This window comes from Mugil cephalus, chromosome 2 (assembly GCF_022458985.1).
Source record: "Mugil cephalus isolate CIBA_MC_2020 chromosome 2, CIBA_Mcephalus_1.1, whole genome shotgun sequence".
Taxonomy (NCBI): Eukaryota; Metazoa; Chordata; class Actinopteri; order Mugiliformes; family Mugilidae; genus Mugil; species Mugil cephalus.
The window spans coordinates 26317659-26345532 of NC_061771.1; the positions used below are offsets into that span (position 1 = coordinate 26317659).

General features: G+C 43.9%; 1 protein-coding gene across 4 annotated transcripts; it reads left to right on the top strand.

Annotated features, from left to right (window-relative positions):
• The first annotated feature begins 361 nt into the window (after positions 1-361).
• Positions 362-21072, top strand: tab1 (TGF-beta activated kinase 1/MAP3K7 binding protein 1). Of its 4 annotated transcripts, none has more exons than XM_047578086.1 (11): positions 362-601; positions 1738-1868; positions 2510-2663; positions 4089-4184; positions 4822-4960; positions 11759-11875; positions 13145-13256; positions 15341-15485; positions 15676-15889; positions 16912-17065; positions 20072-21072. In XM_047578086.1, the coding sequence occupies exons 1-11, from the start codon at positions 569-571 to the stop codon at positions 20295-20297; spliced, it is 1521 nt and encodes a 506-aa protein (XP_047434042.1). In that variant the 5' UTR covers positions 362-568; the 3' UTR covers positions 20298-21072. The 4 variants fall into 4 exon arrangements, with proteins under 4 accessions (XP_047434042.1, XP_047434041.1, XP_047434040.1 ...); XM_047578085.1 differs by having other exon boundaries at positions 364-601; positions 1735-1868; positions 20075-21072; XM_047578084.1 differs by having other exon boundaries at positions 365-601; positions 1735-1868.
• Positions 21073-27874: the final 6802 nt, after the last annotated feature.

Below are 27874 nucleotides of genomic sequence, written 5' to 3' on the forward strand. Positions count from 1 at the left end.
AAGATAAACTGTATTGAAAAATAGGCTCCAAATCATCATCAGCAGTTTCTACTAAAACCCACACGGTGGCAGCATTGACGTTAAATAAAAACGGCAGCAGTGTTGGTTTGGTTGGTTCTCTTTTTTTGTACATTTAAAAAATAAATAAGTAAAATAACAAAATCAAGAATTATATTGGAAACACTTTAACTATCAATCTCTGGGAGAATCGTTTAATTGTCAAAACAACAAGGAGCCTAAAAAATGATGGGCACATCTAAGTACATAGATGGTGCTTTCATGAGCAGTGGAAAATATACGAATTACAAGCGACCGTATCAAGGAAGTGATTTTCGACAAAACATGAAGAGAAAAACATGCTTGGAATGCAATTAGTCACAGTCTGATTTCAAAACACAATATCACTGTTGTTACGGATACATTACGGTTGCATTTATAGTTTGTAGTCGTCTGCCAAAATATAGAATAACTGCCGAATGCACATTCGCGTTTTACGTGCATTTATGTCCTCGAAGGTTGGAATTTTGACATTTGCGCTGAGCCGTGAACGCAACCAGTCCCGTCCAACATGGCGGCGCAGCGGAGGAATTTGATGCAGAGCGTAAGTGAGAATCCAGCTGTTTATTCCTCTCACACACACGTATTATTACTGCTGCATTGCTCTGGAAAATTGCCGAGGCCTCGTTTACATCTCCCGATAGTCGCTGTATCTTGTTTAGTTTTGTCCAGCGTTGTTTGGAGTAGTTCAGTGATGCTAGTGCTAGCTTGTTTGGTTTAGCTCATTAAGTGCTTTGCTAAGGTCCCGTAAGACTAAAACCTCAGTAATACGCTTAATAAGAGTCTATAATTACCAAAGGTGGACGCTGTGTCTAAAAATAGGAGGAAGCAGCAGCGTGTCCGATGCTAAGTTTGTATTTCCTGGTGTGTCTTCCGGATAGACTCAGTCAACTACATGGCTTTATGATTTAAAAAAAAAAAACTGCAGCAACATCTGCAACTCAGTGTAAACAAGAGGAAAACGGCCCGTGTAAACATTTACAACCTTTTCAAATCATTTCAAGGCGTAAATTGCATCGATACCTGGTTAACACATGGTTTAAAGGTGTTGTTTACATTTGTGTTGACATGTACAGTAAACATTTCATTGTTGTGAATATGAGAAAACGATGAGAACTGGTTCAGGATCAACCTTATTATTAACATCAGCTGAATAAAATCTATCATCTATCTATCTATCTATCTATCTATCTATCTATCTATCTATCTATCATATCTTTATCATATCCTTGGTTCAAGGATAATAGTTTATTTCTATAGAAATCGCATGTATTGTGCTTTAGTGTCTTATACATTTTTAAAGTAAAGTATGTATGTATACATGCACACTGGACACTTTTCTGATAATTTAAAGTAGAATCAATGACTGATTTAAGTAAATATTGGTTTTATATACATATTGACCTATAACGTACTTTAAGTTAGTGATCATAATCCGAATATTATATTAATCCTTCATGGAAATAGCTTTTCCAAGTGACGGCTGCAAAGAGACAGAATAAAATGCGAGTAGAATAAAAATAATATCATGATAAGTTCTGTAAAAGTTAAGTTGGCGTAGACCTTTAGGCCCCAGTGACAGCTGGGATACACTGAAAACCCTCCAGCCGGCTCGGGCGGCCCTTGAATGATGTTTTCGTAGTAAAAATTCTTCCTCCGTATTCGTGGTTTCTCCAGCAGCATCAGAGCTGGACCGATGACCTGCCTCTGTGCCAGATGTGCGGCGTCGGCTCAGCGCCCAACTGTGTGTACGGCTCTGATGGCAAAGGAACTCAGAGCCACCCCAACGAGGACGGACACCTCCGGCTGAAGTGAGTCAATGAAAATGGCTGATGTGAATAAAAAACATGAATAAATAAATCTGGAGAATGAACTACTGCAGATTTATTTGATCTATTTGGGAATAAGGTGTATGAATACTGTGTTCATGCCTGTTACATGATGTGGAATGTGTCTGAAAAACAAAGCTAAGACGAAAGCGACTGGCGACGTTTTACCGCTCATCTAAGTAGCTTCTTCCTCTCTAAACGATAAGGCTGCAGTTTTTTTTTTTTTATACTTTATACGGATCGAATCTTCACAGATGCAAGTATATTCTCACTGAATGATGAGGATGCACAAATTAAATTTGGCTTAATTTACCATCAATATATAATTTCAAACAATGTGATATTTCTTCATTTGAGAAAATCTTCAACGGACAATTTAAATGTGAAGCATTTCTTGTCTAATTCAGTGTAACTAAATCATTTTATCCAAGCGTTGTTACATCCTAGTGTTTGATTGTTATGTTATTCATTATAAAAACAACATAAACAGTCTTTATTAAGTGTCTACTGTTAGTTTCTATTTGGCTTAACGTACTAAGTTGTTAAAGGTTGTTGAGCCGTTCAGATCGTTGCTTTCCCTCCTAACGTTGTGTGTGTTTGCCGTTGTTTTGTCTCACGATCAGAGGCGAGGACGGCTGTTTCCTGTACGGCGTCTTTAACGGTTACGACGGCAGCAGAGTGGCCAACTTTGCCTCCCAGTGTCTGACGGCAGAGCTGCTGCTCGGGCAGCTAAACTCAAATCACACGGACAACGACGTCCGCAGGATCCTCACACAGGTCTGTGACCGTAAGCCTGTGTATGCGTGAGTTTGTAATTACATGTTTTATGTTCGGAGTTTACGCATTCCCTGTGAAGATAGAGCTAACGAAGGCTGGAAAATCATTCAGCGGCCACTCATACGTGTTTGGGTCGAGATCTGAAACTGACGGCTTTATCGAGATGTGCTCAAAATTTGTCTTTCTGACTTCAGTCCTTGTCAACTTTTTAACCTTGTACGTAATGTGTTAAGATGTGCGCTTTCCCTCAGGTGGTTCTTCTACCGACTCTGTTTACCTTCTTCTTCTGCATCTAAGAACGTTCTTGGACGTTTTTTTTGTTCTGGGCTCATACGCCGGCGCAGCAGCTGTGGAGCATGCGCACACGCGTTGTCCAGTTAAAGTCCAGTTAAGGCGCATGCATGTCAAAAGAAATCGATTTCCAATCGCGTTATCTGGGTGTCTTAATCAGACGAGGAGAACTCTGATTTTAGTCGGTGTAACGTCTTTACATGCACTTAAGTTGTCCAGTTAAAGTCGGATTAAAGCAGTAATTAGTACATTTACATACACGTTAAAAAAAAAACTGTGAACCATAGAGAAGCAGTTTAGGACCGAAGGGTCACAGGTTGGCGTCACCTCCATGTCCGAAGCTGAGCTGCGAGTTTAGACGACACTGCATGAATGAATGGATGCAGAAAAATGATTTGCCTTCAGTAAAGTATGAACTATTATCATGTGAGTTCAGGTGAAGAATATAGATTTCATTGTTGCAAAGCATTACTTTCTACTAGTCAGTGTCTGACTTGACTTTCATCACGTAGGAGTCGACCCTAAAAAATCTGAACTTGTGCAGCCTTTTACTACACGCCTCAGTGCAGCTACCACGTGATCAGCTGATTAGACATTCACCTGATCCTCCTCCTGCTTCAAACCACTTACAGTATCACAGACATGAATGCAGAAATATTCCACCAATACTCTGCACTCATCAGGATTCAGTTTCTCAGGAGGCAGATTTGAAAGAGTTTGTATTTTAGTTCTTCTGTAAATTTCTTTCAGACTCACAGCTTGAACCTCCCTTAGTGACTGAAGTAAAAACAGACACAAATATTAGTTATTAACTAGCTCAGTTTACCCCCTCCTTCTCTCTGGGTCTCTAATTTGCACAGAGCTTATTCTTTTCTGTAATAACCTACTATATGTCCATTTTGTGTGTGTATTTCAGACAATAACATGTGTATTTACTGTTTATTTCTCCTTCTTGCTACTTAAAACATTTACCTGAATTAAGGAACTTCACACAGGAATCCCAGTGTGCTTGTACTTTCTTGTTCATGCACAATAAATTATATTTCATCCTGTATATTTAGCTGCTTTATGGCCTTATTTGCACATGAAACACCGTGCACTGACCCACCCTGATGTACGTTCACGTTGTTTCAGGCCTTCGACGTGGTGGAGAAGAGCTACTTCGACACCATCGATGACGCTCTGGCTGAGAAGGCCAACCTGTCCAACTACCTCCTGCCGCACAACGAGGTACGCGCGCAGCACGGGGGGGTTAAGATGAAAACTGAGACGAGGTTCTTCTCCGGCGGTTTCCGCGGCAACCGCAGATTTTGGGGGCGCAGCAGTGAGGACCCGATGTACTGGAGTCTGAGCTTGTTGTGTTGTAATTGGTCTCATCAGCCGGTTCCATTAGACACACGGAGCTCGGGGATCCAGCTCTGCACTACGATAACATTAAAAACAGTTACAGTCAGGGTGCAGGGTCAGGTCCATCAGGCCCAGACCCCCCCCCAGTACAAAACAGTAGAACACACTCCCCATTTCTGCATGCACCATCCACAGCAACAGCCGTTTCTTGCCTGTGTTTATTACGGCCATTGCATCATTGCATCACTGCATATCTCCCGTTTCTATTTGACTTAATTGTTTATATTGTCTTTTTCCTTTTGTTCTCGCCAAGTTCACTTTATGTTATGTATGTGGCGCTGATACACCAGGTAAAATACATTTGGCCAGTGAAGAGATTCTGATTTATTAATCCTGGTGGGCACTATTTTTACTTCCTGTAGTAGCAGCAATCAAACTTATGTGTCTGATATCTATTTCCTTCCTTTTACCTCCTCCTCCTTCTCCTCCTTTTTGCTGCACGTCCCTCCTCACGTACCAGAATCTGCCGTACCACCAGCTTTCTCCTCAGAGTCAGAAGATGCAGGAGCGCCTGAGGGAGCTGGAGCAGGAGGTGGCGGGAGGCGCAACGGCCGCGGTGGCCGTGATACTCAACAACAAGCTCTACATCGCCAACGTCGGTACGGCCACACACACACGTGTGCAAATATTCCCAAACTGCGCTTTAGACACAGCGGAAGTTTAATTCTCGGCATTTAATTCTGCTGTGGACGCGTCTGCCTCTCACCACCAGAGGTCAGGCTTCACTCAGGTTTCTTGCTGCTTCTTTACAGAGCTCACACAAGGTGTGTAACGTGTGGTGTGTGATGTGTACCAGGTTTATTGCAGTTAAATGTTGACGTTGGTGGATAATTAAGCCACAATATGAAATGCACTTGTGCATGTACAGGAGCAAACGTGAGTGAGCTTCACTCATATAAACACATGTAGACTTTCTGTCTTCGTTGCACTGATTATATTTTAGTAATTTATACACGATAATGTATAAACACGACTAGAAATGTTAGGTGCACTATTAAAAAACAAATGGATTCTAATATTATATCAGTTTATATAATAATAATTCATATTATTGTTGAAATTGTCTTAAGAAACGTGGGGAATAATAATAGAAACAACGCGGTAACTTTCAGTAGAACAACAAGCCACGGCCTCGAAACCGAAAACACAAGTGACTCTCAAGTTATTTGAAACAAATGCTGAAGTATCAGATCCCTCATGGAGCCAACATTGAGTGTATGTAGCTGTGCAAACTGGGGCTGGAGAACATCATTCTTTTCTAAAAAAAAAACCCCAAAACATTTATTTTTATTTGCCAATACAAAGAGAATAATCGGCAGCACCGCTCACATTGACATGGGAGTTTGATGACCTCGTCTCTTCAGGTCTTCTTTTTTTTTCGCTCAGTTTGTTCCTCAGCTCTTTGGTAACATGCGCATTAGTCACGCTGTGCAATTATAGCTGTAAAAATAGAGCGCGGGGCTGCGTAAGGTGCTGCAGAGGAGCTTTGTTTGTTTTGTGTTTGGCTCAAAGGGGCAAGGGTAACAGAGTTTGTTGAAGTATAACAAACTGCTAGGTGGGCCTGTCCTCCTCCTCCTCCTCCTCCTCCTCCTCCTCGTCTCTTAGGTCCAATCATCTGTAGGATATTTACTTGTGCTGAAAAGATGTGTTTGCATTTTAGAAGTAGTAACGCGAGCGATTCGCTATGAGTCCGGTCAGACTCTTATTTGGATTTCACTGAGGGTCGTGTTTCAACCAACACAGAGGGACAATAGCTCTCTGGACTGGATGGTCCTGCAACCAATCAGAGGCGTTTTATTGTGTGAACGAGACGACAATGTTCAGGCGAAAGGTTTATTTGATTGACCCCGCAGATGTTTGCCAATGGATCGACTCCAGAACAACTTAAAGCCAGAAAAAGAAATAGTGGGCGAACAAGTTGGTCCAGCTCCAGGTTACGTTAGTAGTTGTTTGCTCGTGTGAGGAGGACAAATAGCCTTAATCTCTCGGTCACTGATTGTGTGGATATCATAGCTCTTGTTAGTGGGTGGGATATATCAGGTATGTAGGTAATGTAATGTAAACCACAGCAGCCTCCTGAGGAAATACAGACGGCTCTGACCTTTCTTTGTGCACTGAGTCCATGTTAGACCAGTCCAGTTTGTGATCCATTGTAATGAGATCAATATTATTCACTTCACCCGGTTTTTATGCTGTGGCAATGTTATTGTCACTGGGCTGCCTTTTGTACAAACAAAACAGTGACTCCCCAGTGATGGTTGAAGGCTTAAAGGTGGGGCCTCCAGAAATCCACGACCATCTCATCGGTTGTAGTCGTCTTGCTCTGATGGTGTTTCACTCCTTCTCCTGTCCATCTCTGATACAGCAGGTAAAATAGTATTGAACACATCACAATTTTCCATAGTAAACATATTTCTAAAGGTGCTATTGACATGACATTTTCACTACATCTGGTGTTGGTAACAACCCAAGTAACCCATACATAGAAAGAAACCACAACAAATAAGTTCAGATATAAAGTTATTTGTAGTAATGTGAAATGACACAGGGAGAAAGTATTGAACACACTTACTGATATTTAATACTTTGTACAAAAGCCTTTGTTGGTGATGAAGCTTCAAGATGACTCCTGTGTGGAGAAACTAGTCGCATGCATTGCTCAGGTTCTTCCACACAAACAGTCTTTAAATCTTGAAGTTTCCATGGGCCTCTTGTATGAACTCTGATTTTTAGTTCTTTCCATAGATTTTTAATTGGATTCCAGTCAGCTGATTGGCTGGTCCGTTCTAGCAGCTTTATTTTCTTTCTCTGAAGCCGGTTGAGAGTTTCCTTGGCTCCGTGTTTGGGATCGTTGTCTTGCTGAAATGTCCATCCTCGTTCCATCTTCATCATTCTGGTAGATGGCAGCAGATTCTTCTGAAGAACGTCTCGGTACATGTTTTCATTCATCCTCCCTTCAATTATATGAAGTTTGCCAGTAACACATGCAGAAAAACAGCCCCACACCATGATGTTCCACCTCCAAACTTCACTGTCGTTGTGGTGTTTTAGGGTTGGTGTGCAGTGCGTTGTGTCCTCCAGACATGGTGTTTGTTGTGGCATCCAAAGAGATCAATGTTGCTCTCGTCTGACCAGACTATGTTCTCCCAGTATTTTACAGGTTTGTCCAAACGTTGTGCAGCAAACTTTAAACGAGCTTCAACATGCTTTTTGCGTGGTGAGGTGCATACAGGCCGTGGCTGTTGAGTGCACTGCTTATTGTTTTATTTGAAACAATTGTTCCTGCTAATTCCAGATCTTTCTGAAGCTCTCCAATAAGTGGTCTTTGGCTCTTGGACAACTCATCTGATCATTCTTTTCACTCCTCTGTCAGGAATCTTGCGAGGAGAACCTGGTCATAGCTGGTTTATGGTCGAATGATGTTCTTTCCGTTTCCGGATCATGGCCCCAGCAGAGCTCACTGAACGTTCAGAAGTTTAGAAATCCTTCTGTAACCAATGTCATCAGAGTGTTTTGCGACAATAAAGTTGTGAAGGTCTTGAGAGAGTTCTTTGCTTTTACCCGGGATGAGACGTTCCTCGTGTGACACCTCGGTAATGACACAGCTTTTAATAGTTTGGACTGAACCAGCTGATATTCATTTGCACTGACGAGGGGCGGGATGTCTTTCTGACCACTGATGGATTTCAGCTGGTGTCTTGGCTTCCCATTCCTTTTTCCACCTCCCTCTCTGTGTGTGTTTAATACTTTTTCCCTCTGTTATTTTACATTATCACACATAACTTAAATTCTGAACTTATTTGTCACTATGTGTGGGTTACTTGGGTTGTTACCGGCACCTGGTGAACATTTCAAGTCAATAGCACCTTTAGAAATAAGTTTACTATGAAAAATTGTGATGTGTTCAATACTTATTTTACCCGCTCTACTCCCCACAATAGCAGTGTGGTCTGAGAACCTCTGCAGGTGACATGACTCTGTGTTGTTATTGAAGTCAAGGTGTACAGTTTTTGCCATCAGCGTTGATGTGTTAGAAGCAGAAAAAGGCCAAATTGTGATTGCTAAACAGTCAGAGTGTCCCGACCCCCCTGTCCAATGTAAAGTGCCTATAACGGACATGTGACCATCAGAACTGAAGCGTAAAGCGATGGACGGGGAATGGAGCCTGTGCATCGCTTATTGGGACCGTGATGCAGGGAACTCCACCTTGGCATTGCCAGTGGTGGTGGTGTTTATCAAAGAGATATAACCCGCAGGACTCAGCTTTCCTTAAAAGAACATCGCAACATAATGACGTCAATCTCATTCACTTCATTGGGTTTTAATGTTGTGGCAATATCATTGTCACTGGTTTGTTTTTTTGTGCAAACAAATGAATGTGAATGTCCCCAGGCCGAATGCTGTGGGCTGCACCGCGGTGCTAAAACCAAGGAATTTCCCCGATAGCGTGTTTTTACCCTCGATTTATTGATTCAAGTCCTAATCTCCCAGTTTTACAACGGCGGAGCATTGTTGGATGTGCAACATAAATGACAGTAAAGAATCTTGACGTATATTGGCTCTCATCACAAAAAAAAACCAAAACAAAAACAACCCTTGGACGGTTTCAATAAAGTAAATCACCAAATAGCTCTGCGGTGTACGACACACTGTAACAACAAATACTAAATCACAAACCTGCTTAGACCAGCCTCAGAAAGACATTCAGTAGAAATCTCCCTCGAGTTCTCGTTAAGTGCTTCCAGACACCAGACATGTTTGATCGCGTTATTTAACATTTGGTTTTGGTTACCATCAGCTGTGAAGCAGATGCAGAAGATCGGGCTTGGCCACGAACTCGGTCCGATCGTTTTCAGAAACAAAATACCTATGATCCCTGTTTAATTACCTGGACGGTTTATTTTACCGCCGATCGGGACGAACACGCGGCGACGATGGAAACAAACAACATTTGCTTTGTCTCTGAAACAAGCACAAGGAAATAAACCGCGGACGCGCCGAATTCCCCATCCGCAGACGTGCGTGAAGAAAGCGTTTTTCTAAAGAGAACAAGACAAGTCTTCCCCACAGTTTGTGTTTCCAGGCAGATGCTGAGATGATATTTACTTTGATAATTCAAAACAATGGTCCAGAGTCGACTATTGTTTTTGAATCCCTGCAGCCAAGGGAAGGCCCCTGCAGACAACAGCTGTACTAGGGATGGGCTCGTGATAGACTGGGCCTGGGTGCGCGTACGCCGATCAGCCACAACATTAGAACCACTGGCAGGAGAAGTGAATAACGTGGACTGGGTTGTGATGTTCTGTACCACCCACCTACCCGGCCTCCAAGCTCACTAGATCCCAAACTGATCGAGTATCCGTGAGATGATCCACAGAGGATTGTTCCCCCACTAACAACATCCTGTACCCAGACACCACAGGACGTCCATTCTCCGATCAGTCACGACTGTTTTGGAGGCACAAAGTATTAGGAAGGTGGTCATAATGTAATCTGGTGTGCGTTTGTGGGGTTGCAGCTGCAGAAAGAAAGAGAAGCGCCTGTCATGAATATTTTACTGCTGAACTCTGCAGGCTATTTTAGAGCCTTTAACTGCGAGCGAGTTCAAATGAGTCCGTGGGAGACGGACACGCCAGCTCTGAGCCGGAGTCACCGTCATTCCTTCCAGATTTCTCTTGAAGAATCGTCAGAGTCAATACCAGAGATTCCAAGGCGGCTGCGTGTTATATAACTGGAAACTTTGGGTATTGTTCTTTTTTTTTTTTGCTCGACTCAATCCGGTAATCAAAGCTATGAATCTCATTCTGCTGAAACGTTTCGCAGGGTTCCAGATGGCTCTGTGTTTGATTGCGGGTTCAGGCCGAGGACGAGGGCCCCTCGATCCTCGGGTTACGTTTCGCTTTCTTTTGTCCTCGAGGACGCGGCGCGGGGCAGAAAATAGAGGGGGTTAGTAATTACTAATAGGTAGAATCGTAGAGCCGTTCTCCCCACTGGCCCTTTGTGCGAGGGTCAAGAGTTCAACGTTGACGGAACACGAATCCCAGGGAGGTTTAAACACAACAACAAATGGGCCCGATGAAGTGAAGTGTTCCCAGGTGTGTGTTGATGTGAAATGTATTTGACAGATAAGGTCACACGGCCCATAATTTGAACCGGTTGTATATATATATGATACATATGCAGAATCATTTTACCCTTGAACTTACGCACGTGAAACTAGGCTCACAAAATATAGATGTTTGAGGTCTTTTAAACCCCTCGACGTCACGTAAGCACAGCCTGATTATCATGGGCCCCTAACGAGGGCAGACGACTCCAGGCGTAAGATTTGCAGGAGGTGGTCTGGGACCGCGTGAAGCTCCGGCTCAGTGGCGCAGAAGTGTTGATATAAATGTGAATGAATCATTGAACCGTCCCTGCTCAGCTTTCGCGTGCTTGTCACTGGCCAATAATTAATATCTACCATTTTAAAGCCATTTTAAATTGATGGTTTGAAACTTGGATTTGTTTCAGAGCATCATTGGTTGCATTTCTGTCTCCATCATTGACCATCTTGTGACAATACAATGTTCTTTTGGACCTGGCATTCATTGTGCATGTTACTTAGACATGTACCCCCACCTAGACCATGACCAGACCAGACTATGGGCCAGCACACCTACCCCCATAGCAATGACACTCCTCGATGGCAAGAAAGTGTCTGCACTGAAAATGGTCAGCTTTGTTTATGGACCTCATCTTCTTGTTCACAATGCAACCTGTTTGACTATTGATGTAGTCTACAATAAAATGTACCCCTTACTTCTGTTTTGACACCTTTAGCCAACCTCTTCTCAACTAATTACACACATCTTTTCCGAATCCACGGGCAGCATGACCCGGCATTTCGACCTGGGTCAAATGACCCGGCAGTCGACCCGGGATGTTATCGTCTCGGCTCGGCTTCAGTGTGAACAGGAACCCTGCATCGACTCGCTAATTTACACCATGACATTGATGTGTTATGGGAGTAGTTTTGGTCTACTCCCAAAATATCAGTCTTCCTGTAGGCCCCCACCCTGCCCCCCTGAGACCAAACTCTGAAGGGCAGAGATTTTTGTCCATTTCAGAATCAGATAACCTTTATTTGTCCCACAAATTTGGGAAATTTCAGTCAAACTAATCCGATGTGTTGTTACACGATCATTAATGGAAGCACATAGGTGAATTAACCCTACCTTTGGGAAATTGCACCGATCAGGGAATGCATGTGCAGTGGAAGGCTCTCACAGTGGAGCTGACAGTGTGAAAGCAAACCAAAAGGCGGGTCGACCCGTGACTGAAAGTCCCATGTCAACCTGCTGTTTTCGGCGTGAAAGCAGCATCAGATTGTTAAATATGTGCTTCTGCTCTTCCAGGTACCAACAGAGTCCTGCTGTGCAAGTCCAGCAGCGACGGCCAGAACCAGGTCCTTCAGATCGGTCGACCACACAGCACCGACAACGACGATGAACTGCAGAGACTGGCCGCGCTGGGTGAGATGCACAAATACCGAAAGATAATTAACACCTGAAGCAGTAAAATAACATGGACCATCTTACATATAGCGGGGAACCAGTTTTGTCGTAGCGCTTGGTGGTTTTTGCGACCGTGCTTGGGGAGACACTGACTGACCTTCAGTCCTTAAAGTAATGATGGACTGTCGTTTCTCTTTATGAGCCGATTGGCTCGTGCCACGATATGAATTCTAACGGTTGCCAAATAGGGCTGTCAGCTGTGCACCAACCTCATTAAGAAGGCAAGAAATTCCACAGATGAACCCTGAGGCTTTGCCTCTCATCAAGGCACATCTGTGAAGTGAAAACCATTTCAGTACAGTTCACTACATCATAGAGCTTATTGAGAGAAGGCCAAGGGGTTGGAGCGCTGTCAACAAAGCCAAGGACGAGAGGCAAATATAAAACACATAAAACATATTTGACTGTTTTTTCTTTGCCACATGATTCCATATATCTTTCTTCATACATCTGATGTCTCCACTCTGTATCTGCAAAGTAGAAAGTAGTAAAAATAAAGACAAAACGTCGAATGAGGAGATGTGTCCATGTGATTTTTGACTGGTAGTGGATATATATATATATATATATGTATATATATATATGTATATATATGTATATATATATGTATATATATATGTATATATATTACATCATTCATTGCAAACAGACACTTGATAGACGACTCAGAAAATGGACGTCATCGTTTTATGCCCGGCCGAGGGAATGATGGGTCATAATTTCACTCGGGGAGATACAAGCGGGATATATAGCTCCAACCATAGACACAGCCATTAGTGGAGGCTGCCTGCCACAGAGACGGAGACAGAGACGGAGGCGGACCTGGAGTCATCCATCCATGGCGGACAGCAGCGCTAATGGCGCAGTAATGAGGGCTGCGCATGTAGCACAGAACGCACACACTGAGATTAGCTTCGTTGGATAGCAAACAATAAAACACGAGGCTGCATCGTTTCTCAGAGTTTCATACCACACTGTTTCATAGAGGAGCCCTCTCTCCTTTTATTCTCTCGCTCCTTTTCTCCAGCAGGGAGTCGCATAATTACTCTGTTGTTCGGAGCGATATCTGAAATGACTTAAAAGAAATGACAGTCACTCCATTAACCTCAGCCGAGCCCTCACACATGTTTCCCCTCCTCCTCCTCCTCCTCCTTCCGCTTAATTGATCTTGTCTCATTGCGTTATCCTTCTCTGCTAAACCCTTAAACTTTTATGTGCTCCCTCCAGGTGTGGATTCGGCTCGGATCAGGCAGGCGGGGCAGATAGCGGGGCAGAGCAGCACCAGGAGGCTGGGAGACTACCGCGTCAAGTTCAACTACAACGAAATCGACCTGCTCAGGTGAAAACTACACGCAGCTAGAAAACAACATTCAGCCAGTTAGTGGCATATAACTGTTTAAGTCTGTTAACGCCCATTTAGCCTACACCAGTGCGAGACTTTTATACTTGTGCAACCCGGTCGATTGGTTCGAGGACATAACGTATGTCCAAAGAAAGGCAAGAGACGTGAAGTGCAAACAAAGTAAATCGTTCTTTAAATCCCAACACACAACACAGTGAAAACTGAGCTGTTTACCATCTATATACAAGGAGAAGTGTTGCCTCAGGGCGAACTAAGGCCAAAACAACAAACTAAACCCAAAAAACTAAACCTTTAATGCAACAAAAGAAAGAAGAAGACATTTAAAGGGATACGCCGCCCCAATGTGGAGTTTAGTCGCTCGCCGTGTTCCCCAGAGTTGGATAAGTGAGAAAAGGTGTTTTTAAATCTGTCCAGGCGTCGACATAATCCGGGCTAGCTTTAGCTTTAGCTTAGCATAGGCGTCGCCGGTGCTTTGCCAGAATGTTTTCCCAAGTCTGTATCTGCCCTGGACAATCCCTTTCAATCTAATTGCATTAACACTTGTGCTCAATGTGGCAACGCTGCATTGAAACGACTATGCTAAGCTAAAGCTAACAGACGCCTGATTAGGATGCCTGGAAAGATTTATTCAGCTCAGGGTTCAGCTCTATTGTGAGCCACTGAATTTCCCATAGGGGCGGTGCAGGGGTGGTGTGTACTTTTAATAAACGCGACAGTGCTCATCAGTCTGGCTTCGCTCTGTGACAACACCACCCGACACCACCCGAGCGTGAGTCAGCGCCCGCGTATTTCTGGCCAAATCGGGTTAATTATTTGTTACGTCCCGGTAAAGATTTATTTTACAAGGAAGAACACAGAAAACAACAGGTGAGTCACGATGAGCTTCTGCAGTGGAAAAGTCTTTCCTTCAGGCCTTTTAGTCGGTCTCCTCAGGTGAACACACCTGCGTAGCCAGTGGAAACGCAGATTATTTTATTAAACAATGGTGGTTAAACCATTTGCTGCAGTTTCACCAAAGTAACCTCCTCCGTTTACTTTTCCTTGGTCTGTTCCATCTTTATTGATGCAAACAATCAGTTTGAAAGTTGCGGAGATGGAGAAGCAGCAGGAAATGCTGAAGTGGAAACACTTTACTAAAACGTGCACCAACCACAGCTCGTCTAAAACACCTTTAATTCAAACTACGCCTGATCCAGCTTGTCCTACTTTCACCATTAACTCTCAAACCTTTTATCTCTTCCTCTACATTTCTCACATGTGACACGTCGTTCTTTTTAAACGTGCTCTTTTGTGTGTTTGTTTTTTTTGTGTGTGTCATCCCGCTTCATCCAACCTGCCGGTGGGACCGCGGATGGAAAACTGGCGCATTTACACGTGCGCTGTTCATCAACGTCCCATTGTCCCATTCTTCCTCAAATAAAGTCTTCCCACTTGAGCGTTATCAACCTTTTTGGTTTCCCAAAAGGAACTGGGGCAGCTGATTAAACATCTGAATGTCACGTCCCCCCGGTGTGTGTGAGTGTGTGTGTGTTCAGCTGTACCTGGACAGCGGCGGCTCTGTCTCCGCGTTGCCGGCCTTCGTTATCAGATCTGACTCCCGTCCGAGCCGCTCGCTTTCCCACAGCTGAGCTTCTTGAAATTCCATCAACCCCCCCCCTCACGCCCGCCTTCCCTCTCACACTTCTCATTTCCTGCTCTTGTCCGCCGTCCAGACCGAGCACATCAAACCGGGACATCTACGTTTCGCTCCAGTTATGCTCCTAATAAAAGGCGTAATAGAATCTTTACAGAGTTTCCACCGTGTCGGTGAAGACGGTGCAGGAAACGTGATGCGGACGAAGTTTAAGCGATTCCTCGGATCGATGAGATGAGCTCGGTTTATTCGGGTGCAGACGTGTCTCTTTTATCTCACGTTTTCCTTCCTTTCTCCTCCCACGCAAACTCCAACATGAGACATCTGTCCGACCGTCTCATGTCCTTGCTTGTGTTGCTTTTTTTTGTTGTTTTTTTTTTTTTAAACGTCTCTTTTTAATAGTGGTTTAATCCTCTTCCTCCACCAGCGCGGCCAAGACGAGGCCAATAATCTCCGAGCCGGAGATTCACGGCAGCCAGTCTTTGGAAGGTGTGACCGGCTTCTTGTTGCTGATGTCAGAAGGGCTGATAAACGCCCTGGAGGCCGCCCACGGCCCCGAGCAGGCCAACCAGGTCAGTGGATTCACGCTGTCCCCCTTCCATTTGTCCACTTTTCAAATTAAATGTGAATCTTTCACGTCTCGTCTCCTTCTTCCTCCTCCGTTCTCCCTCCACTCGTGTCACGTTTCACGGGACAGTTTTGTTATTTTCCCGAGTAGCGGACAGCTCCTCAGCTCACGTCTCTTCCTCCCGTCCGCTGTAGGACATCGTTGCCATGGTAGCCGCGGAGCTGGCCCTGCAAAACAACCTGGAGGCCGTGGCCCAGTCGGTGGTGGACCGGATCAGGCGGCTCCACCACGACGTGTTCGTGTCCGGCCGTCAGAGGGCGACCTACTGCTCCCGGCACGAGGACATGACCCTGCTCATCCGCACACTCAATTACCCGCTGGCTGACGCGGCGCTCACGCCCACGCAGGGTAGGGAGCGGCGTTTCTGGGACCTGACTCTCATACCGCGGGAAAAAAAGCCTGTCGAGGGCTCAGGCCTCTTCACACGCGCTGCAGCAACACGACGGTTCTCGTTCAAAATGTTTAGGGTTTAATCTGAGACGGAGGATTTATTCACGCATGTCCACGTTAAAACGAAGTCAACAGACAAAGATTTATTTTTCTTATGTATTTATTTAATTATTTAGGAGTATTAAAAGCTAACGTGTTTAGCAGCGCTCTTAGTCAGGACCTTCAGCGTTTGGATTAAAATGACTCATGAGGAAAGGTTTTGTGACATGTCCTGTGCACACGGCTGGTATTTGAGTGTGAATCATTATTAGATTAGATTAGATTAGATTAGATTAGATTAGATTAGATTAGATTAGATAGACGCTTGATTTGTCCCGTGGGAAATCCAGTGTCCAGTAGCGTGGACGTGCACGGAGTCAAGAGGAATTACAGCCAGAAAAAAGGGTCAAAAATGAAATTAAAAGTGCAAAAGTACAATAAATATACACACACAGAGCATGTGCATCTATATATAATGTGATAATGTACATATGAAGATACAGTGTGTAGTAATATAGATATACAGATATAGTGAGATATTATACATATACATATTATATATAAGATATATAGTAGGTAGCAAAGCAACAACCATCAATTATTATTCAGAACAGTTAAAAATGGGATTTTGAATTTCATTAATAAAAATAAATTATACGTGTTTTAAAACCAAATTCGGGTTTGAAAAGAGATCGGTTCATCTGAGCTTCTTTCAAATCAAAGCTCCTCTTTTGAAATGAAAAATGACTTGATGTCGTGTCCCAGAGATGCCTGTTTTATGTGGAGCCTTCACACTCGTCGTATTTGTAAAATGTCACCTCACACGAGTCCAAATCAGCCGACATGCACCTTTAACTCTGCTTGGTAGAAACTTTTAAACGTCTCTGAGGTTTAACAGGATTTAGTATTTATCAGACTTTTATAATCTCTCTTTCCTTCAGGTGGTCGTATCTATCCCGTCTCAGTGCCGTACTCCAACAGCCAGAGCACAAGTAAGACCAGCGTCACCCTGTCCCTGGTCATGCCGTCCCCGGGGACCCTCACGAACGGCACCAACACGGCGTCCACGCTGGAGGAAGGAACCCCCACCCCAGGGTGAGCTTCACATCGCGTCAGGGCTTCTCCCCCATTCTGTGTCGCTTTCTCCTCTCTCGCTGTGGCTGCTTTTAAATTCATTTGCATTTTTCGCTCTTTGACCCTTCGCTCTTTTTGCTTTTTAAACTTTTTAAACTTTTATTGTCTCTCTGCCGCCCGCCCACTCACCCACTCACCCACTCAGACCTGCAGGGTGGGTATAGGATAAAAATAACAATAACAGAAGCACTTTGGAGTTTAATTCATTCTAGTTCAACAGCTCCACAAACTACATCTACCAGAAATCAGGACTCTTATTAGGATGTTGGCGTGAATTCGTTTTCACTTAGGACCTGGACAGTGAGTTTGTGGGATGAAGTCAGGAATGTCTCTTTGTGTCGACTTCTCCAGGAATATCATGAAGCATTTTCCAAGAAATGAATCATTTCACAAATGCCGACGCTTTGAAGGCTCATTTAAGGTGCTGCAGGTCACAGACGTCGTACTCTACGTCAGTGTGAGACATTTACTGTTAACAACGCCACCCAAACACTAGTCGTACCAGAGTATTCAACCCATGAGACAAAATCTACTTTTTGTTTCATCATGCACTTTGAGAAAAAAGTCAAAATTTTGAGGAAAAAGTGGAAATGCATTGTCATGAAATAGACCTTTAAAGCAGCTCTGCTTAATTCCTGATTAATAGTAAGAATTTAAAGCTGTATTGTGATTATTTTGTCAGTTTCATTGCTGATGGCTTTGGGACTCTATGGGCTGATAGAGACTCACTCCTGAGCCTCAGAGTTTACGTCCTTCCCTCAGTGGACAATGTGTCAATATCCAGTCCAATATCATAAATCAGCAATATAACTGAAAAGATAATCACAATTCAAGTTTAAATTATTAATATTAATTATTAATTAAGCCCCAATACTTTCCCACGGAGTTTCAGCGCTACCGTACATATATGGTACTGACTGTTTGAACGTCTACTTTATGACACCGTATTTCGACTTTTTTCTTGAAATTTCACCTTTTTTCTCGAAATTTCAACTTTTCTCTCAAACTGCATGATGAAAAAAAATCACAGGAGACCCTAATACTTTCAGTAGCGCTACGGAAGGGCATCAAGAACCAACTGGTTCAGTTCATGGACATCATCAGCCTCGATGCTCGTCGATTCTTTTCGTGCCGAATCTTTACCTCCTTGTCCAGATGGTGGCGATAATGCACCTAAAAGTAGTTTACCAACCACCATAGAATAAAAGAAGAAGAAGATTGTTTATGTTGAAGCACGTCATTCACATCACGCGACGACAAGGACAAAGTGTAGCTTCACTTCACTGGAAGGGACTGAAACAGTTCAACCTGCAGTTTAAACTGCACCATAATATAAAGCAAAGAGCAGCATCACCACCAACAGGATGGAGCATGTGTCGATGATTAAAAAGTGCCATGTGTTCGACAGCGTCCAGTCAAGTGAGGATCCAGTGACTAATTTCCCATTTGTTTTCTTACACAAGCTCTTATCTCTTTTTAAAGAACTCACACGAAACCAAAATGTCACAGGAGGGATTGATAAGAGAATCGATAGAGAACTGGATCGATAAGCTGAACCGATAATGGCATCGGTATCAATAAAATCTCATCCCGGTCGCTGCAGTGGGTTTATTGGTCCAAAACTATCAGTTTGAGAATTGTGGAGAAAATGGAAAAAGGAGAAACAGCAGGAAATGTTTTTCTCCTGCTTTAATTGACGCAGCAGCAGCAGCAGCAGCGTTGGTGTCGTGGACGTTTCAGCCGAGCTCAGTGTGGTATCAGGTTTTAAGAGACTTGGCTCGGTACCTGTGACAGAATTAAATACAAATCCCAGATAGAGCTGGATCACATTCATGCGTTTAAAGGCTTATCAGACCGCTCAGTCAAAATGTATTTAATGATTTTTAGTTTTCTAAAACAAATCTCAATTCAGATCCGATGGTAAATAAACAGAGTTTCCTCTCCTGGAGTTTCACCATCTTAGATTTCCTCAGCTTTTATTCTGCTTGTACCTGTATTTAGTCCAAAGAACAGGTCAGTGAAGTTAACGTGGAGCTCGACCTCGGCTCCTTGAAAACTAGTTTCCTTTACTCCAAAAAAGAGCTGGTTGTTAAAAACCGTGCACTCCGAAATTCTTTTTGTAATTTAAATAAAAAAAGTATTTCTTGACACTTCCTGGAGGAGGAAGCTCTTCTCTTCTTCTCTTCTTTGAAACACTTGGTCGTAACAGGTTGGTAGAACTGAACAATCATCCACATCCGCATTGATCACAGATTCCTGACAGACTTTAACACCAATCAGCCACCACTAAAACAAAAGAAGGAACCTTTGAGTTTAAAAATACCTCGATGAGTCCTGATACGATCGTGTTGCGTCGGTTTCTTTGAACTTCTTTTTGAATCGGTCTCCTGGAACGAGCCTGAACCTCGTCGGGTTCCCGTCCTCCCAACGATCCGTAACGTGACACTGCTGAACGTGAACAGCACGTTTTTCCTCCTCCTCCTCTCCTTCCCCCGTTTCTCAGCCAAGCTTTGCTTCCTCCTTTCTGACTTCCACTCTGTTCCCGCCGCTCACCGTCTGACTCACGTCTACGTTTCTCTTCCTCGTGGGCCCGACCTCCGTCCCGTGTCCCCCGCTCCGTCCTCCGTCCTCCCGTAGCTCGTTCCGTCCCTCCGCCTGCCACGCCTCCGTCGACGTCCTGCAGCCCATAATCGAACTCCCCTTCTCCCCTCTTTTCCGACTGTCTCCTCTCCCTCCTCTCCCCCTCTCCACCTCCCTGTTCTCTCTTTCCACTCCTCCTCCTCCTCCCTCGCGTCCTCTCCCCCTCTCCACCTCTCTCCTTTGTCTCTCCACCCTCGACACGACCCCCTTCCCCTCCTCCTCCTCCTCCTCCTCGGTGCCGACTCTCATACCTTATACCTCCACCCTCCCAACCCACCCTCCCCCCTCCTCCTCCTCCTCCTCCTTCTACTCCTCCACTCTCCCCAGCAGCCAGAGCCCGACGGCCACCCTCCAGTCCACCAACACCCAGACGCAGAGCTCCAGCTCCAGCTCGGGAGACGGGAGCCTGTTCCGGCAGAGGGGGAGCCAGGCGGCGCAGCCGGACGAGACGGGCCGGGTGCCCCCCTACGTGGACTTCACCCAGTTTTACCGGCTGTGGGGGGGCGACCACAGCGACAGCCAGAGCGCCCAGGGAGGCCTGGGCCCCCAGTGAGGAGGCGGGACGGACGGGGGGGGGGGGGGGGGGGGAGGGGACGTTCCGGCGGCACGTGCATCAGGAGGATGCGTTTGTGGTTTCACACACAAAATGCTTTTAATGTATCGTACGTGACCTAAAGGTGCATGTGGACGCAGAGCGGGAGGCTTTTTTTTTTTTTTTTTCATCATCATCATCCTGCTATCGAATGTGAGGTGAAGCCGTGAGGGGGAGAAAAAAAAAAAAAAAAAGGCGGTGTCACTACACCCCTTTAGCGCTTTTTCGCACTTGAACTTCAAACACTGTTCACAAAATGGAGCAGACAAGGGGAGATTTTCTGTGTCGGACTTTATTCTCACTGCTGGAAATGTTCCGTTTAGTTGAGGTGAGGCCTCGACATGAAACACACACACACACACACACACACACACAGACACACAGACACACACTCTCTGGACGACAGTCTGCTCCGTTCAAACGTGGGGTTTTTACGTGGTCATCGCTCACACTTTCGACCGGACATTAAACGGACTTTATCTCGTCCTCATTCGTGTCGGATCCTTCAGTGCATGTGTGAAAAGGGCTTTAAAAAATCATGTTAGTTCTCTTCTGTAATATACAAAGGGATTTGTGTGAATATATGTAATACACATTGTAGAGATTGTTGTCATATGTAAGAGCAAGAAATTTGGTGAATGGATACGAACTGTTAGGCCTTAAAATGGAGCATTTGAAAGTAGCTTTTCCTTCTTTCTTTTTTTTTTATTTGTAATGAAATATATCTTCACCTTGGGTCCTCGGCTTTTCTTCACACAGATGTGCTCCTTCCCAAAAAAATTTCACTTTGGTGAAAAATGTTCAAACTGAAGATTGATCAGCCACAACATTAAAACCAGTGACAGGGGAACTCGATTACTTTGATCATCTCGCCACAACACAGTGTTCATCCATTCATGTTGATTGTTACTTAGACATGTACCACCCACCTAGACCAGATCAGACCCCCCCGCGACCCCCCCCCCCCCCCCCACCCCAGAGCAATGACACTCCTTGATGACGGCAGCCTGACACACACACAAACACACAAAAACGATTTAAGAACAACCGGCCTCCAACTTCACTAGATCCCAAACTGATCAAGGTGGTCATAATGTTCTGGTTGAGTGGTGTGCTCTATGTTTACCCATTCAGAGCTACATGTGATCTGAAGGTTCTTCAAGAAAAGCTCCAGACATAGATGATGTCTGCACAATACCAACACAATACAAGGCTGGTCGGTGTGTGAAGTGTTTCTTCATACGTGCCGTACGATTATGCTTCCAGCCAAAGTAACATATAACATACACTGATTATATGCAGATGTTTCCAAAGGAATAAGACCATATACAGTAGACTCTTAGAAATGTGATCCTTTTCCGTTGTCTGCAGAAACTACATCCTGCTCTTGTGTTTTTTTTTGTTTTTTTTTTTTGTCCTCATTTAGTTGTGTTTCGAGATGTTTCTCGGCTGCAGCGTTTTAGGCAGTGGTTGTGTAGCTGACAGGAAATAACTCTGCACAGTGTGAGAGCGGAATCACAGCAGTCAGGTTACAAACCCTCTCTTTCTTCTGTGGGTGCATAAAAAGCTCCGGGTCTGTGTCTGTTCACGCGAGCATCCGCACAGAGAATAACGTTTCATATCTCCCTCATGTCTCACGTCTCTCTTGGCTGAGAGCGACTACGATGTTATACCGTCAAACGTTCAGCCCGCAGGTTAAAAGTGGCCCATCAGAGGGTCAAATCCGGCCCAAAGTGAGAAAATTACATAGACGAATGCCAATTTTCATTGAAAGTAACAGTTACCCCCCCAATTTCACCACTGTTTTCTGCAGAGAACTGGACAGAACACAACACTTGCTGCGTTTCCGTGACTCTTAGAAATGCATAAAACGACAAATATCGCAATAAAAAGCTGATAATGGAAAAAAAAAAACTCTCACTCATAAATACAGAGAATAAGATGTTGCAATCCCTCAAACACATTTAGAAGCCCAGTCCAAGTGAAAAGTCAACCAGCAGGCTAGCAGCTAGCAACCAGCCAGAAGACACCAGCTAACTAGCCTAGCCTAGCCTAGCCTAGCCAACAGCAGCAGGCGAGAAGTGATGGGACACGCGACTAGACTTCCACCAACTCCCTCTGTCTGAAGAACGAAAGTAAAACACTAAAAGACACAACTATTGCTAAAACACTAATGCTCTCATGAGGTGGTTTTTCAGAACGTTCCAAAACATGTACAAAGCGCATTTGTACTTTACTGAAAGATCGCTTTTATTTTACGAAAAAAGTGTAATGGAAACAAAGCTGGTGAGACCCAGAACTAAACAGCAGACAGTAATGTGCACTTATTTCTAAATGTAAACATTTACTTGTTCTTCTTTGCACTAAAACAAATGGAAAAAATCTGGAGTTATCACAGGAGTTATGATACTGTTTAAAACGCATGTAGCCGTACTTAACCCTGATGCTAACGACCAAGATCCTGAACACTGAGGTTTTTAAAGATGGACGGTGTGATCCTCGACTAGCTGCACCAGAGCAAGTGTGTTGAACCCCCGTCGGCTCTTTCAAAGTGACAAGAGGAACGAGACCTTTCTGACACGTGGATGGACAGTGAGGACAAAGACTCCAAGAAGTATAAAAGTATAAAACATGACCTGCTGCCTCGCGGCCTCAGCGGGAGGAGCTGAGGGATTTCTGGATCAAATCGAACCATCCATCAGTTCCAGTTTACTAGCTAACGGGAAAATTTAAAACTTTTTTTTCCTATTGAATGTCAGGATGATGTATGCAGGTTTTTTTTTGTCTTTTCACCCCTGTAACTCTGCCTTGTATTTAACCTACATTTCCAATTTTTTTGTGAAAAAAAAAAATACTTTCAGTGGAAGAGTAAAAATAGTCCAAAACGTCCAGCGATCAGCCACAACACTGACGGGAGAAGTAAATAACAGGCATCCTGTGACAATTCAATCTCTTTTTGGGAAAACCTTTGGACCTGGCGTCATTGTGGATGTTACTTGGACAAATAGCACCCGATAACAATAGCACCAGACCAGACGCCCCCACCACATAGACATAACACAAAAACGGCTTAGGAACAACTCAAAAACACACACACACAAAAATAAAAATCACTATATCTCAAACTGATCGAGTATCTGTGGGATGATCCACAGAGGACCCCCCCTCCTCGACCCACAGGACCCCCTCAGAAGGTCCATGTCCATTCTGTGATGAGTGGAAACCTACACATTATTATTCGGGTGGTCATAATGTTACTGCCCTCGTCTTTCTTAGCAGCCAGGACATTATTTCATTCCCTAAATTAACTTCACACTGTTGTGAAAAGCCCAATTGGTTTAATGGGGAAAGTGATTAGAACCCGCAGTAAAAGTATTAAATGGGCGACAAATTACACGAACCCTCAAATCAGCACTTGGAAGCTGAACTGTAACAGAGCTGCTGAGTCAAATCAGGCGCAGGAATGCAGCTCACTTCCCAATTCTGCAGAAACCGGCGCTTGCTTCCTCCTTAGCTTATGACCTAAGTCTTTTAGAAGTAGCTTCAATCTACTTTATTGCGTCTTGAAGAAAATGAGTCCAAAGGGCCGACATGAAATGAGCCGCTTCCTCTTAAGGAGGCGTGCGCTTGTCTGGGCGCGGTCATATAATGATGTTTGCTCCCGTGATGTTGTTGTAGCTGACTTAGTGTTTGGTCACTCATTTTGGAGCCATGTTGATTTAGTTCCATGTCTTTGTTCAGCTTGGGACATTTATTAAACATGTCTGTTTGTTCATGGGAGCCGCCGCCGCTGCTGCAGTGTTGTTGTAAATGCAGAAGTGACTCTTGTGCTGACACACTAAGGCCCCGTGTCACAACGCTACGCGATGCTCTGGGGAAACTACAACTAGAAAATCAAGTTTCCAGTACAGCCACACAACTTTCCTAGAAAATAACGCTGCCAATCTGATCTTTGGCTGAGAGCGGATCCTGCTTTTGAAGTGATATATTTACAGTAATTAATAATCGTCCCCGCGGACATGAACTGACTTGTCATTTTAGCATTAAACACCAGTGACGTCATGTTGGCCCGTTAGCTTATCAGGGGAACGTTACATGGCATTAATACAGAGAGACCGATTTCAATATAGCAGCTCCGGTTACGAGGGTGTCTCATCCTCCTTTGTGTCTCGCAACCTGGACAACGCAGCTCTAACAGAGGGCGTCCAGCGATTTCAGAGCAGGCTGACTGAATAAAACCAGCAGGTGGATGAGAGGGAGAAGAAGAATGAGGAGGATCTCGGCTTCCTGAGCCTGTTCGGTTCACTGACATCTCTTGAGGATTTCCTCAGCGTTGGAGGAAAGACGTCAGGTACCTGCACGTGGTGGTCGCAGCGTCTCCGCCGGCTGGAGAATGTCACAACGACCTGATTCTCCGTATCTTAACCCAGTTATCGAGTCGTGTCCCGTGTCAAGTCGTCCATTTGTGAATCTGCTGTTTCAAAATAATAGTAATAAAAAAATAAAAACGGAATCGCTTGCGGTATTATGTTTTTTTAGTGTTTTTCACTTAAAGTTTCATTGAATTTCTTGCTTAAGTAGCTATTAGCTATAGCTATTAAGTGCAGAGTCACGTTTGTTTGCACTTTAAATAATATTTTACATATAAATGTGCTACAATTCAATATGAACTTGATGTTTAACCCCTTTGACACTTAAGTATGATTCTGTTAACTTCCTAAAATGACTGCAACCATCCCTGACGTGTATCATAGTGTCTTACTTTAGTCCCACCCGTTGACATGTAGTAGTTTATGGCCCATATTGCCTCCATCCACCAGGGGGAGCTCTACTTGCTTTAGCTTCACTTTAGAGGAGCAGTTTTGCCATTGAGCTTTATTTACAGTTTATGTTTTAACTCAGCAACAGCAGCAGCATTGAGGATGATCAAATCATCTTATTTGCACAATAATACAAATAATACAATAGTAATATGATAATAATACGATAATACTTCTGATTATTTTTTTGCAAGTGGCTCATTTTTGTTAACGCAGAAATACAGACGCTGCGCTTGATTTTCCTCCTGGACTCTCGCCTGTCCTCACAATCAAAGGCGCATTTGACAAAGTAAACCACTTCCTCTGGCTCTGACAACTAATGAATGTACGTTCGTTAAATAAAGCATCGAGTCAATAAAGCAAACACGGCATAATAATGGGACACAATGCCAAAGGGAGGAACAGGATATGTTTTAGTCTGAGGATTTGTTCTCACAGCAAAGTATGCAGCATTATTAACACGTGCTTCTTTTTTTTTTTTTTTTTTTTTTTAAGCCACTCTTATCTCGTGAAGCGTCACATTTCCTCCCGGTCCAGGTTTAGTTAAGGTCCCGCCTAAAAGGCGTCACGGTGGCACGGCGCACGGTGCCGCTCTTTATATGGTGGGAAAATAAAAGAAAAAGCTGATGAGGTGAAAACAAATTGTCTGCTGCTGTAAATGCACATAATAAAATTAGGGCTCAGTATGTTAATGCGTTTGAAACGGCCTCTCTCCGTTCTTGGTTTTAATTCTCCCCTGGCTCGGTTTAATTCGGCCGCAGGGTGTTTGAACGGTTAAATAACCAAACACCCTGTAACCTGAAGCTCGCCGGCTTCGGGCCACACGACACCAAGCATTATTAAACAAAAGTTATAAACGCGCTCACGGTCCTGTTGTGTCTATAAAGCCCGGAGAATAAGACTGTGTATTACTTCTCTTTCTATCACTGGTGTTTGTTAAGTGCTGAGCTGAAAGGTTAACAACTGCACAACAGACCTGCTGTTTTATGGGTGTGTTTTACGCTGAAGTGCAACACTTGCCGAAGTCTGCATCCAAAGAGACAGTGGATTGGTTTGTTTGCTCAGCTCGCCCTCACCCGATTGTTCTTATCTTAAATGACATAGCACGTTTCTGTCAACCAGAACCGCCAGTTTAAAACCAGACAGAGACACAGAGAGAGAGAACAGAAATGTGGTGTTTTGCCCTGAGCTTCAGTCCGTGACCGGCTGTGGACGTATCACTCCGTATCAGAGTGAGAGGAGCTGCAGAAAATGTGAGAGGTAAGTATCATTTAAGCCCAGGTCTGTGTGGGTGTGGAGGAGGTGAGCTCTGTGGGTGTTATTTTTAAAGTCAAGGTGTGGTCTTAATGATGTGTGACTGTTTTATTCCAAGAAAAAACTGCACAGCTAAAGTAAAAGTATTTCTTGTATGCAGCTTACGTGTTTGAAACTGTTCCGATTGCGGTGACGAGACGAGTTCAAATGCCCCGTCTGGAAATCTGAAAGTCTAAATGTAGTTTTGTTTGTAGCTGTTTTTTTTTTTTTGTTTGATCACATTGATCACTGACATGTGACATTCAACAAATTCTGCCTACTAATACAGGAAGCAGTAAAATACCGAGCGGCGGTAAACAATGACCAAGGTTAATGTGTTGCTTTTGGTCATAAAACATGTGAAAGCCATAAATGTTTCGAGAGACACCTTCCCTCCCCGCGCCTCGGCGACGGTCCGCCTCCCACCACAGATTTCCATCTGTCACTCAGCTATTTTATCTGAGCGGAGCCTGGTGATGGTCGTGGAGGAGACACCTGTAGCCTTTCATCTTTAATTTTTATTTATTTGTTTCAAAGTCCCGGTGTCATCTGAGAATATTTGACTCGTTTGCCCGTTTGCAGGTATGTGTGCACTGTTGACAGACTTGTCGGAAAATAAGCTCCATGTTGACAACTGGCAGATTTTATTTTTCCTCATTCTTTTGTGCATTTAGGTGCTGCAAACACTTTTGCTTTTTATTGCAGTGTTTTGTTATAGCGTTAGCGTTGAGTTAGTTGACTCCGGTCAGTGTTCACAACATTGCATTTGTATTCTCATATAATGAAATGGGTTCTTGACAAACAACTTTTATTTTTTAAGTGAGCCTTGAAATGGTGTCAGGTCCACAGAGGCCTTTGTTATTCCTATTCAGTGACGGTGAAATTGACGACAGTTTGATCACAGTTTTTAAGGTTTTAACGCAGCAACAGCAGCATTGAGTTGTGCGCTGCAGATGCAACCAGGGTGACGAAGACGTTTCTTATCCTTGTGTCAACTTTTCTAAAAAAAGCAACAAAAAAAAACATCCTCGAAGGCGCTAACATTGGTCTGAGTATTTTTTTTTTAATTTCCTTTTGCAAGTGACTCATTTTTGTTAATGCAATGCAGAAATACAGAAGTTGTTAACAGATGGAGAGATTAACTACGGACCTCCTACTACCTACTATACGTGTCTATATTAAACTCAGCATAGTGTTATTTATAAATACATTATTATTATTTTGCATTCAGTATTAAGCTATCTGTTCTCCCTTTACTGAAATATGTTAGATTCATGATAATGTTTATTTAAAGAAAATTTTTGGGGTGATTTTTTTTAAGATATATGTATAAAAAATGTCTAATCAACCAAAGAATTTGCGACCCTCCTCCAGTGCCTCCGCGGGCCCCCTAAAGGTCGCAGGCCCCCTGTTGAAAACCTATGC

Excerpts from the sequence above, each read along its gene's own strand:
- tab1 (XM_047578084.1), top strand. The coding sequence starts at position 569 with ATGGCGGCGCAGCGGAGGAATTTGATGCAGAGC. Across the intron at positions 602-1,734 it reads GGAGGAATTTGATGCAGAGC|CAGCATCAGAGCTGGACCGA; the intron begins GTAAGTGAGAAT and ends TGGTTTCTCCAG. Across the intron at positions 15,890-16,911 it reads GGCGCTCACGCCCACGCAGG|GTGGTCGTATCTATCCCGTC; the intron begins GTAGGGAGCGGC and ends TCTTTCCTTCAG.